At 16.1% G+C, this 13146-nt stretch overlaps 4 protein-coding genes across 4 annotated transcripts, besides 32 other annotated features; 2 read left to right on the top strand and 2 right to left on the bottom strand. All coding sequences in view use genetic code 6, as the record gives it.

Moving 5' to 3' along the window:
• Window positions 1-279: 279 nt before the first annotated feature.
• IMG5_184150 (patatin-like phospholipase family protein, putative) lies at window positions 280-1264 on the top strand (the record flags this gene model as incomplete). The annotated part of the gene is made up of 3 exons (XM_004027346.1): window positions 280-316; window positions 431-899; window positions 943-1264. The coding sequence occupies 3 exons, from the start codon at window positions 280-282 to the stop codon at window positions 1262-1264; spliced, it is 828 nt and encodes a 275-aa protein (XP_004027395.1).
• Window positions 324-421: a microsatellite.
• Window positions 330-402: a microsatellite.
• Window positions 338-409: a microsatellite.
• Window positions 913-947: a microsatellite.
• Window positions 1264-1351: a microsatellite.
• Window positions 1352-1406: 55 nt separating this feature from the next.
• Window positions 1407-1444: a microsatellite.
• Window positions 1445-1474: 30 nt separating this feature from the next.
• Window positions 1475-1522: a microsatellite.
• Window positions 1523-2810: 1288 nt separating this feature from the next.
• Window positions 2811-2913: a microsatellite.
• Window positions 2811-2926: a microsatellite.
• Window positions 2811-2927: a microsatellite.
• A 146-nt stretch (window positions 2928-3073) lies between these two features.
• Window positions 3074-5494, bottom strand: IMG5_184140 (protein kinase domain protein). Its single transcript, XM_004027345.1, has 6 exons — window positions 5347-5494; window positions 4967-5242; window positions 4681-4770; window positions 4161-4639; window positions 4017-4108; window positions 3074-3956 (listed from the first exon to the last, which is right to left on the bottom strand). Exons 1-5 carry the CDS (start codon window positions 5479-5481, stop codon window positions 4021-4023), a joined length of 1068 nt encoding a protein of 355 aa, XP_004027394.1. The 5' UTR covers window positions 5482-5494; the 3' UTR covers window positions 3074-3956; window positions 4017-4020.
• Window positions 3407-3454: a microsatellite.
• Window positions 5244-5325: a microsatellite.
• Window positions 5485-5515: a microsatellite.
• A 117-nt stretch (window positions 5516-5632) lies between these two features.
• On the top strand, window positions 5633-7216 carry IMG5_184130 (selenophosphate synthetase 2, putative). The gene is made up of 2 exons (XM_004027344.1): window positions 5633-6149; window positions 6203-7216. Exons 1-2 carry the CDS (start codon window positions 6027-6029, stop codon window positions 6557-6559), a joined length of 480 nt encoding a protein of 159 aa, XP_004027393.1. The 5' UTR covers window positions 5633-6026; the 3' UTR covers window positions 6560-7216.
• Window positions 7143-7191: a microsatellite.
• IMG5_184120 (hypothetical protein) lies at window positions 7209-7514 on the bottom strand (the record flags this gene model as incomplete). Its single annotated transcript, XM_004027343.1, has 1 exon — window positions 7209-7514. The coding sequence occupies one exon, from the start codon at window positions 7512-7514 to the stop codon at window positions 7209-7211; it is 306 nt and encodes a 101-aa protein (XP_004027392.1).
• A 37-nt stretch (window positions 7515-7551) lies between these two features.
• Window positions 7552-7624: a microsatellite.
• A 487-nt stretch (window positions 7625-8111) lies between these two features.
• Window positions 8112-8143: a microsatellite.
• A 1298-nt stretch (window positions 8144-9441) lies between these two features.
• Window positions 9442-9510: a microsatellite.
• A 798-nt stretch (window positions 9511-10308) lies between these two features.
• Window positions 10309-10357: a microsatellite.
• Window positions 10358-10430: 73 nt separating this feature from the next.
• Window positions 10431-10465: a microsatellite.
• Window positions 10461-10559: a microsatellite.
• A 79-nt stretch (window positions 10560-10638) lies between these two features.
• Window positions 10639-10721: a microsatellite.
• Window positions 10685-10725: a microsatellite.
• Window positions 10726-10762: 37 nt separating this feature from the next.
• Window positions 10763-10802: a microsatellite.
• A 278-nt stretch (window positions 10803-11080) lies between these two features.
• Window positions 11081-11113: a microsatellite.
• A 63-nt stretch (window positions 11114-11176) lies between these two features.
• Window positions 11177-11218: a microsatellite.
• Window positions 11219-11357: 139 nt separating this feature from the next.
• Window positions 11358-11387: a microsatellite.
• Window positions 11388-11447: 60 nt separating this feature from the next.
• Window positions 11448-11534: a microsatellite.
• A 102-nt stretch (window positions 11535-11636) lies between these two features.
• Window positions 11637-11733: a microsatellite.
• Window positions 11734-12130: 397 nt separating this feature from the next.
• Window positions 12131-12158: a microsatellite.
• A 58-nt stretch (window positions 12159-12216) lies between these two features.
• Window positions 12217-12292: a microsatellite.
• Window positions 12242-12295: a microsatellite.
• A 459-nt stretch (window positions 12296-12754) lies between these two features.
• Window positions 12755-12804: a microsatellite.
• Between the last annotated feature and the right edge of the window lie 342 nt (window positions 12805-13146).

The following is a 13146-nucleotide window of genomic DNA, read 5'->3' as shown; positions in this document are numbered from 1 at the left end:
AGAACGGCTTTAGTGTTTTCTGGAGGGGCTTTTTTTGGACTATATCATACAGGTGTGGCTAAAACATTATACGAGTAAGGCGTTTTACCGAAAATTATATCTGGAAGTTCAGTCGGGAGTATAACTGCAGCGTTTATAGGAACATAAAAATATGAAGATTTGTATAAATGTTTTTCTTCAGAGGGACATGTTAATTATAAAGCTTTTTTATAAAGAGACCCAAGAAATAGTTTTATAAGAAAAATTATTAGATTTTTTAAAAAAGGGCATATATTAGATATGTAAGTATATAAAAATTTTATAAGAGATAATATAGGTAAAGAATATAGATATATGAATATATATAAATATTAAAATAATTAAATATACAAATATTATATATATAAATTTATAAATAAATATATAAATACATACATATATATTTTTTTAGGAGATATTACATTTTAACAAGCTTATGATTTAACTGGATTTGTTTTAAATATAACAGTAACTGGCTCTGGTTAATACATATAAGACCGTGTATTGAATTATTTAACATCACCTAATGTTGTAATTTGGTCTGCAGTATGCTGTTCTTGTAGTTTACCTGGTGTTTTTCCTCCATAAGATTTATTATGTAAAGAAAGTGATGGTAGTTTAGTAAAATATGTAGAATATGCTTAATTTATTGATGGTTCTATTGCCTTCGATGTCCCACATATTAAATTATAGGAAATGTTTAATGTAAATACTTTTATTGTCAGTTAAGTTAATCCTTATGTTATTCCTTTATTAGATCATTCTTAATCTATAAGACATAGAAATAAAATGCTTTTATTTACTTTAAAAATTTTAGAAGTTATTAAATCTATTATTTTTGATGAAATTAAGGCTAGATTTTCTTAATTAAGTAAATTAGGGTATATAAAGAAATATATTAATTTAAATTTATATATAATTTAGAATTTTACCTCATTCTTTTATTAAAACTTTAAATTTAATTTATTAAAAATATGAAGGAGACATTACTATATGGCCTGCACCTAAATTAACGGATTATTTTAATATTTTTAAAAATCCAACTTGTCATGAATTTGTCGAAAAATATACAAAAGCAGGTGCTTAGAGGTGTTATTAAAAATTATCACATATATAGTTTTTGACAAAATTCGAAAGAATAGTAAATGAATGTTATTAAAACTTGAAAAATTAAGAAGTATATATGAAAAAAATTAATGAAATTCAAAGAAATATCTCTTTTGATATACCAATTAGATAAACATGATATATATATATATATATATATATATATATATATATATATATATATATATATATATATAAATATATATATATATAATATTATTTATATTAAAGTTTTTAAATATTAAATTTGTTTTTATTTATATAGACTAATTTATATAAAAATATTTATAATTATTATATATTTAAACTTATTTTATATCTTTATATATATATAATATTTACTCTAATGATAAAAAATATTTATTATATATATATAAAGAATAATTTTATTATATATTATTTTTATTATTAATGTATTTTTTAATTTAAATATTATAAAATATATATATATATCTTTCTAATTAATGTTTTATTATATTATATATCTTTTTTTTTTTTCATTTTAATAATAATACTATATTAAATTTAATTAATTATATATGTAATTTACAATTTTTATACATATAAATATTATATATTTTAATCAATTATTTTAATATTCCAATATTGGAATATTAAAAGATTATTTATTTTTTTATAAAAAGTCTTCCATATTTATTTTATTTATTCTATTACAAAAAGTACAAAATTAAACACGTAGACTTATATATTCACCAGTTTTTTTTATAAAAAATGTTTGAATTTTAGATTTTTGGGCCATATACTAATATCATATCTATTTTTTAAATATAAAATATTATCTTTTCCTTTATTAAAAGAAATAAACAAATAAATAATAACTATCAAATTTTTCAATATATTTGACTTTATTATTATTATTATTTGTATAAAATATTTATTTTTTGGTAAAAATTAACCAGGTAAACTAAAATAATAATAAAAGATGGATATAAATACATTTTGTACAGTAATGTTATTATATATTATAAATATTTTTATTTTATACTAATAATTGTAATATTTAATATAAATCAATTTGTTATATATAAACTATGTATATTATATTTGATATTTTCTTATATAATTTTTTTACATATTATTACAGTTATATTTTTTATATATTTTAAAAAATTATAATAAATAGAGTCTAAAATAAAATAATATTAAAAAGTTATATGGCTTTTTTTCATATCTTTATAAGATTTTTTTTTTTAAAAAAAAAAAAAACCTTTTTTTATATATAAAATACATTTTTAAATTATATTTATGTTATATATTGATCTATGTGAGTTAAAAAACATTATATAAGAGTTTTTATGCTTATATAGTATAAATTATATATTTATGGATTTAATATAATTGATATGATTTTTATAGAAATTTAATATAATTAATTAAATTAAAGTTAGAATATGATTTTTAGAAGTATTAAATAAATATATTAAGTTATTGAATAAGTATATAATATAATGGTAATCGCAATACATTGAGTATTTTAAAAAATAAAAATAAAATAAAATAAAATAAGTATAAATTAAGGAATTTTAATATATATGGAATATTTTATAAATAAAAATATTTAAATAATACATATTTTTATATTTTTATTTTAAATAAAAAAATAATATATATATTTTTAAAAAGTTATTTATTCAAAATAAAAATAATTTTAAAAATGCAAATAAATATATTTATATTTATTATATATTTATATTTATTATATATTTATAAAATATTTATTTATTTATTTATTTATTTATTTATTTTTATATATATTTATATATATATATATTTATTATATAAAATCAACTTTTATTTTATTAAATATTTTAATCTAATATTTTTTTTATTTGTTAATAATCTGGAATTAATTCATAATCATCTTTAATCATTTACTCTATTAATTCTATAAACCAATTATCAAAAATTTTGCTTTTTCTTATTTTTTCCAAATGTCCATATAATTTATCATTTTCGATTTCATTTTCATGTCCTAAAATCAGGAATTTTCCTAATATTTTAACTTTGCTTTTTTAGTTTATATTGTTTTCCTCAAAAAGCTCGTTTGGGAAAAAACTCATTAGTTTCATTATTTTTTTTGGATATTATTTTCTTTTAATTTTATCTTCTTCTGTATTAAAACCTTAGTTTTCTCTAATTATTTAATGTGAATTTATTCTTAAGGGACTTACTACTTTTCTTTATTTTTCTATAGAATTATTATTATTTTCAATGCTTCTTTCAGAAAATAAAATCTATTCTTTTCTTTATTAATGATTTCCTTCTTCTTATTATTCTTCTTCTTCCTTATTATAGTCTTCTTCTTCTTTTACTTTTTATAGATTACAAATAGTTCCGAATTTCAAAGCTTTTTAAGATGATTTAAGTTTTTAGGGACTGGCAATTAAAAAATCTTGATCTTCCTACTATCTTTAGGCAGAGAAAAATATGGAGAAATCAATTAATTCTTGTGTCAATTTATAAAGCATTTTTTTCTGAGTTTCTTCTTAATTTGAGACTATTTATTTCATAGAAATATTTTTGTTGATATTTTCTAAATCTACATCTTAATTATCATCTTCATCGAAAGATTTTAGACTCTATTTTTTTTTGAGAATTTTCAGAGTATTTTTATTATTAATTTTAACGGGAGAAATTTAAGTTTCTAAACTATCCAAATTAACTGCCGAATAACACATTTAATTTATATTATTATTATTTGTTATTTCGTTTTGGAAAAATTAGTGATTTAAGGCTTGTTTTGCGGATAACCGTTTTTCAGGGTTAGCTTCTAATAATTTATATAACAAATCAATAGCGTGCTTGTTTAACTATTTTATATATATAAATAAAATAAAAATATATATAAATTTATTTTACTTAAATCTTACTTAATCATACTATTAGCCTCTTAATTATATTTTACATCTTTTATTATCTTCTAAAACTTAAGAAAATTTACACCCTGGAAATACTGTTTTTCCTGTTAAACTAAATATACATATATTTAAATATAAATCAATTATATATTTTACAGTATATGAAAAATAACACCAATGCTAAATAAATCACATTTTTCTGTATATCTATGTTAATCTGATTCGTTTGATAAAATTTCGGGGGCAACAAAACCTGGAGTACCTACATGTATGTAAATATAATGAGGGTCATTATAGAATTAAGAGAGTCCGAAATCAATTATCTTTAAGTCATTAAGGGAAGAGCTATTATCATTTGCGAACATAATATTCTAAGGTTTTAAGTCTCTATGCATTATTCCTATACTGTGTAGATATTCAATGCCTTTTAGTAATTACTTTAAGATATGTCTTACTACTTAATAACCGAATTAAGTGTTTTTGAAACGGGTTAGTTCGCCCTATAGGGTTTTGTTAGATTCACAGAGTTCCATTAATATGTAAAAGCCATGTTCATCTTCATATGTAGCTATTAGTTTAATACAATTAGGGTGGTTTATCATTCTTAATATTTTTAGTTCATTATATAAAGATTCCTTTTTTTTATAATTATGTATTTTTTTTTATTTTTATAAACTTAGGAATCTTCTATTGTTTCAAGCTTTTTTTTATGTAAATATTTAACAGCATATATTTTATTATTGTCTTTTCTTTTTACTTTATACACCTTATTATTTATTTTAATTATATTTTAATATTAAAAGTAATATATATATATATATATTTATCAATATAATTCAAAATAATTTAATAGATTATTATAAATGTATAAAATATATATATGTTTATATTTTTATATATATGTAAAAATATATTTATTTATATTATTTTATAAAGCAATAAAAAATATATAAGTTATTTACTTTAGCATATTTTCCTTTTCCGATTTTTTTAACTATTTCGTATTCATCAAGAAAATTATTTTAGAAAATTTATTTAGCTAAATACTGTCGCATAAAAACCATTACAGCACTATCGGAATAATATTCGATTTTTTCATTTTAATTTTTAGTTATTAAACGAAAGCCTATAGTTTTTTCACTGAATTTCTAATTTTACTTTTTAGGATCGATTATCCATTATATTTACCAGTTAGGTTATAATAGTATTATTTTATCAGGTTTTTTCTAATAAGGTTCCTATATTTATATAAATGTATTATATGTATATATATATTTGTATATATATATATATATATATATATATATATATATATATTATAATGTAATATTTTATATATTACTTGACATATAACAATTTAGTCTTAAGTACAATACATATAATATAATTTTTGTAAACCTAAAAAACCTTTTTTTGTTAATCTGGCTTCAAATAGGCAATTTGTATAGTCAAATTAATCTATATTGTTTTTACTCATTTTTTTTTTTTTTATTTAATTTTATTTTTATTTATCAAATTAAAATAAAAATAATGGTAATTTAAATTAATCATTATATTAAAAAAATCATTTTTATACATATTTATATAATTATATAAATAAAAAACCAAGAAGATTCATATTTTTTTTAAATAAATAATTAAAAAAACAAAAAAAAGGCAACTTTAAAAATAAAAATGATATTAAATCTAGTTCTTAAAAATAAATATAAGCTAGATTTAGTAAACTTCTTTTCAACTACAAAAAAGCCTTATATAAATGGTCGTCCTTAAAAAAGACCTTTATGGAATCCTACAGACCATAATCTAGAAAAAACATTTGTCCTTACTGATTATAGTGATTTAAAAGGGTGAGGTTGTAAAGTCCCCCAGGCCGATTTGAAGAAATACCTTGAAAAGCTAGGAAACGCTAAATAAATAACAAGCGAAGCACCTGATGTAAGTGTAAGGCCTGTAAGAAATACTAAAACTAAGAAATTAATTAGTACTATAGACTTTTTTTATCCCTTAGTAGAAGATCCTTATATGTAAGGAAGAATTGCATGTTGTAATGTACTTTCGGATCTATTTAGTATGGGAGTTACTGATATTGATACTGTTTTAATGGTTTTAGCAGTTTCTAATAAGATGAATGCTTAACAAAAAGAAGTAATATATATATATATATATAAATAATAATATATAAAATATGATTTATATAGATAGTTACATCTCTTATGATATAAGGTTTTGATGAATGTGCTTAGTAAGTAGGCGCATACGTTTTAGGGGGCTAAACAATAATTAATCCATGGCCAATAATTGGAGGAGTAGGAATCTCAGTAGTAGAAAGAGAGGAGTTTTTGATGCCAAATAATGCAAAAGTTGGTGATATGATAATATTGACTAAGCCTTTAGGGACTTAATTGGCAGTTAATTTAAAATAATGGTATACTAAGGACATAAAGGATAAATTAGAAAAAATATAAGGCTTTATAAGTAAAGAATAGGTTGATTAAGCATTTTTGAAAGCAGAAATGGAGATGGGTACTTTGAGTATTTTGCCAAGTTTTTAATGAAAAAATATAAGGCTAATGCATGCACTGATGTGACAGGATTCGGAATTAAGGGACATTCTTAGTTTTTGGCAGAAGTATAGAAAGAATAAGTAGATTTAATCATTAATAATTTACCTACAATTAAATATGTGGCAAGTATAGACGGAAAAGCGAGAGATTTCAAATTTAAATAAGGGCTAAGTCCGGAAACTAGTGGAGGTTTACTTATTTGTTTAGAAAAAAATAAGGCAAAGGAATTTATTTCGGAAATGAAAGATAATGGGCTTGAATGTAATCTTGTAGGAGAAGTTGTTAAAGGAAAAAATAATTCGATTGTAAGAGAAGATGCTTCTATCGAAGAAATAATATGATTTATATAAGAAAAATGAATTTTTGAAAATTTATAAAATTAAAAGGAAGTCTGTTATTATGTTTTTTTTTTTTAAATAAAAAAAAGCACCTTAAAATATTTCATAATATAGGGAACAGGCTGAAAATATATTTTATAAAATTTTTGAATGTTTTATTTTTATTAAATTGGTACAAAACAGATTTTATTTAATAGGATAAAAATAAAAAAATATAAAAGAATTAAATTAAATAAATATATATATATATATATATATATATATATATATATTATATGTATATATTTTTTTTATTTATATTTTCATAAATACACATCTTATTCATCAATTTCAAAATCATCATTTTTTTTCTATTAATTATTACTATGTTTTTAATTTTTAATTTTATTTTCTTCGTCTTCATCTTCAATTTCTACTTCTACTTCCTCTTCTTCATCTTCTTTTTCCTTTTCATTTTCCCTTATTTTATTTATATTTTCTTCTTACTGTTCATTATCTATTTCTTCTTTGTTCTTATTTTATTATTCTTCATATATATTGCTTTCTTATTTTACACCAATTTTTTTATTTGAATTTATTTAAACTTCAGATTTTTATTGCTTTTTCATTTAAATTTATTCGTTATTATATAAATTATTTTCTGATTTTTAATTATTTTTATTTTATTCATTATATTTTTTGTTTTAATTCATTTGTATTTAACCATCTATATTATTTTAACTTTCGTTATTATATATATTACTTTTATTTTATTTTAAACTATTTTTATTTCTTTCATTTTATTATTCATCATCATTATCTTAATTTTATTTTTATTTTTGTTATTTATAATCTATATTTTCCTCATTTTCTTAATTATTATAGTCTTCATTATATTAATTTTCGTTTTTATTTTATTTTTAAGGTTTTTTATTATATTTTTAGTTCATATTTTCATCATTTATTATTTATTCTTAATTTAAATTTTGATTAATATCTGAATTTTAACTCATATTATCATCTTAATTTATATTATTTTTATTTAATTTTTATTTTATATTTTCATTTTCATTTAAACTTAAAATATCGTAATTTTCATGACTATTTTTATTTTAAATTATGCTATTTTATTTTTAAACCTATTTATTTATATTTTAACTTAAATTATCTTCTGAGTTTTATTTACTATTTTCCTAGTTTATATATTCATTATCATTATATATTTAATCTTTTTTATCTTTTTTATCTTTTTTATCTTATTATTAATTATTATTACTATCATCTTAATTGTTATCTTTATTAACTTTTGAATTGATATTTTTATTCTATTTGTAGTTTATATTATCTTAGTCTAAGTCTTATATTGAATTATCATTTTTTTCTTGTATTTATTATTAAGAATTTTTTTTATATTGATTTTATATATTTTATATAGATTTTTGATTTGAATCTTATTTTATATTATTTTTATTTTTCGGAGAAATTTATTTTTTTATATTAACATTTTTTTCTTAAAAATTCTCATTTTTTATAATTATTTCTGATTTATTTTTTTATTAATAAATATTTTCATTTTTCTATATATTTTAATAAGATTTAGAATTCTTATTTTCTTTTTTTTATAAAACACTTCCTTTATTTATACCTATTTTCTATTCATTTTATTATATTTCTTCTTCAAATTCTTCTTCATATTCGTCTACATATTCTTTTTCATATTCATATTTTTCTTCTTTATTTATTATATGTTATTAAGATTAATGTTTTTTAATATTTTCGTTATTATTTTAATAATTTAAGACTTATAAACTTTTAGTTTTATTTTATTAATTTTTATTATCTTTTTTATAAATATAATATTTATATAATTTTTTTTTTTATTTTTTTACCTTTTTTTTTATTATTATTATTTTCTTAAATTTTATCTTCTTCTTCATATTCTTAATTTGATTCGTAATTTTTTGATAAACTTTCTTCTTATTCTTATGCGAAATCTTATTCATATTCATCTTCTTGTTCTTCTTCTTTTTTTTGGTTTTATATTTAGTATTCCTCTTCTTATACTTCTTCTTCTTATTCGAAAGTATTATCATTATATTATTCATGTTAAAAAGATTAATTTGATTAAAAATTTTCATTTTAAAATTTATAATTATTATCTTCTTCTGTATTTTTATTTTTAACTAAAGGACTACTAGTTTTTTTATATTTTTTTTAAATAGAAACAGGATTTTTTAATTATTTTTTTTCGTTTTCTTATAATGCATATTTTTTTTTCGGTTCTAAATATTTCGCTTTTATTTCTCTTTTTTTAACATTTTATTCCATTTACTGTTCTTAACACTTCATTTATATTTTTTACCTTTATAAAGCATTAATAGCCGATAATTCTATAGGATATTTTTTCCTCAAAACGAATATTTTTTCATTTTAAATTCTTATTTTATCAACTAATTAGTCTATATTATTATTAAAATCATTTAAAAGCATTTCCATTCCTTCTTTTTCTGAAATTTAATATATAAATTATTTTCCATTATTAACATTATCAGCAATTATATATATATATATATATATATATATATATATATATATATATATATATATATATATATATATATATATTTTTTGATACTCATTTTATGTACTAATTTCTATATAAAAACATTCTTCTTTTAATTTTAAGTTTCTTTTTGTTAAAATATTTATTTTTTATTTCAAAGGAGATAATTATATCTTTTAAATTGATATTTTTTTTATATTTTCAGTCTTTTGGGGATACTCACTAATTAAAGATTTATATTTTATTACTTTTTTATAATTTTCTTGTAGTTTTTTATAGTTAAATACACTTTTTACACAATTAAGTCTTTTATAAAGTAATAAATTCTCATTATCGAGTATTTATTGTCTTCTTATTTCTTTATTTTCATATTTTTAGATAGGAAAAATACTTTATTTTTAATTTCTACTGTATATATTTAATGTAGATACATTTGTTTACCCTTTTTCTATAGATACTAGTTTTTTAAGGATTTTATCGTTTTATTTTTTATTTAATTTTATGATTTATTATGCTTTATTAATGAAGTATTTAATGATTAGCTATCTGATTTTTCAATGTTTTTTTATGATTTCATATTGCTTTTACAAATCGAACGTGTTTTTATTTCTTATAAATGCTATTAATGTATCTTTGTTTTATATTAGAATTCTATTTTTGATATTATTTTATTTGGTCCAGTAAACATATTTATATGTGTATTTATAAATATATATATTTATATGTATATTAGTATTTTTTTTTTTTTAAAATTAGTTATATTTTTTTATATATAATGATTTTTTAAAAAATATAAAATATTAAAATGTATTATATTTAACACAAAATAATTTATTTATTTTATAAAATTAATAATGGAAATATTTAATTATATAATATATTTATTTATAAAACTTTTTTATATAATATTAATATATGATAAATTTACTTAAATTAAATGTTTGTTTTATAAATAAAAAAAACTATTATTAATTATATGAAAAATATAATAAATATATTAATAAAAAAAATATATTATTTTAATATTATTATTATTATTATTATTATTATTATTATTATTATTATTATTATTATTATTACTATTATTATGTTTATTATTATTATTATTATTTATTTAATTAATTAAATTCAAAAAATTTGAATATATTTAATAATTTAAATATTCATGATTATTTATAAAATCTTTTTTGTTTTATAAAGATTTTAAATATTTTTAAATATATTTTATTATTTATTTTTATATATTATTATATAAATTTATATATATTTTATAAATTATTAATTTATAAGTTTTTAAATTTATATTTTTTTTATATAAAATATAATCTATATACAATAATAATTTAATTATATATTTAAGTTAAAATAAAAATAATTATTAAACTAAATTAAATTATATTTTTTGTTTTATATTTATATTTTAATTTTCTTTTTTATTTTATTATCTTAATACAAATTTAAATAGATATATATTACTAAAAATAAATAAAATTTTTAATTATGATTAACAAAAATAATAATTATTGAAAAAATTATTAAACATATAATAACAACTTTTTGATTTCTATAAATAAAAAAATAATTATTTTAGAAAAATTATAAATATATATAATAATATTTGTATTTATAGTATATAAAAAATTAAAATTATAAATAAATAAAATTTAGAAATTTATTATATTTATGAATATATAAATTAATATTAATAATTGAATAATATTTATTTTTTAAATTTTTAATTATATAAATTATTATAATTTATATACATTAAATTACAAATTTTATAATATTTTTATTTTAAAACATGAAAAATATTTTTATCAACTAAAATATTTTTAAAATGAAATCAAAAAAATAATATTAAAATTCATTTATCACTTATTATAATTTCCTTGTTATATTGTAAATAATATATATTTATATATAGATTTATATATATTTATTAATATTTTTTTTTATTTATTTATACTAATTCTCCATATTTTACAGGTATTTTTTATTAAATTTCTTATTATTTTTTTATTTATATTTATTTTAACAATTTTTAAATTTTTTATTGTTTAATTTTTTGATAATTATTTTAACATAAATTTAGTTCATCTTTTACAGCATTTTCTAAAGCTTTTTTTTTTGTTATTTCCTTTTCTTCTTATATAAGTACATTTTTTATTAAATATTTTTTATCAAATAAAAATTATTATTTATTATTATACATAAAATATTTTAAATCAATTTAATTAAAAACTTTTATTTTTATTAAAATAAATAATATTTTTAAATAATTTGCCTTGTTTAAAATCATTAGCATCAATATAATATACCCATGTATAACTTTATATTTTATTTTTTCGGTTCGTCTCTCGTTTTCACATAAAATATCAAAATGACCTACAATATCACCATCTTTATATTCAAAATTACATTTTATTTATCTATTTTAAATATGTTTTTCTCTTTAAATGTTGCCTTATTTATTTTTAATAGGCCATTAATTTTAATTTTATAAATCTATATTTAAGTTTTTAATTAAATGTCCAGTTTTAACTATATACACATTATTCAAAAGATCATCTATATCATATAAAACATCATCTTTTATAAGAAATTATATTTTAACAAAAGAACATAATTTCTCAATTTTATCTTTATGAAAGATTTTAAGTAAATTTAAATTCTAAATAAAATTTTTCATTTATAATTTTTCATTTATTTAAGTTTTCTAATTTTTATAATAAAAATAAAATAAAAACAATAAATAAATATATATTTTATTTTTATATATATAAATATATTTTTATTTATAATTATTAATATTTATATATATATATTTTAAATTTATATTATATAACAATAATTACTTATATACATTAATCAAAATCTTTGAAATTAATATATAGTATTTTCGAGTTTTCTTCGGTTTAGAAAATTTTATTTCTTTTGATTTTATTTTTTATATCAATAAATATATTTATTTATTTTTTTTACTAATTTTTAATTGCATTTTCTTAATTTTTTAAATAATAAACATCGCCTGTAAAATAAGTTTTTTAATTTTAATCTTTTATTTTTCCTTAAAAAATTAAGAAAAAACTATTTAGAAGTTCTTCTTTATTATTTACTAAAAAATAAAATATATATAAATATAATTTTAATCTTAAATAAAATAATATACATATTTAATTTTTCTATATGTATATATAATTAATTTTTCGAGAAATAACTTCTAACATATATATAGGCATAATTTTAAAAAACTCAGCTTTTTACAGAAATAAAACAATTGCATTAAGTTACTTTAAATTTCTATTATAAGTTCTATTTTTTTTGTTTATTAGTTATATAATTTTTGTTTATTATTTTACTCTATTTTACATATTTAAACAATTTATTTATTAATATCATATTCATCTAATTTCAAAAAACTTTAATATTTCTCATTTTTAATTAACCATTTAGGAAAAGGTGAAGAATAATTAAAATTTTCGAAAATTTAAATTTCCTTTACACAAGATTAACTCCTTTAAGATTTATACATTGATTTATTAATTGAATTAAAATAATTATTATTTTTAACTTATTTTTAACATTTATTTAAAGAACGAGAACTTTATATTCGTTATATATGTCTTTTTTAATACATATCAAAGTTCTAATAATTTTAATTAATTTCTATTTATTTAATTTTATAAGAGGGATAT

Source organism: Ichthyophthirius multifiliis, assembly GCF_000220395.1.
Source record: "Ichthyophthirius multifiliis unplaced genomic scaffold scaff_1120509251335, whole genome shotgun sequence".
NCBI lineage: Eukaryota > Ciliophora > Oligohymenophorea > Hymenostomatida > Ichthyophthirius > Ichthyophthirius multifiliis.
Note: the sequence above shows the minus strand (reverse complement) of the source record. Positions and strands in the feature narration are given on the sequence as shown.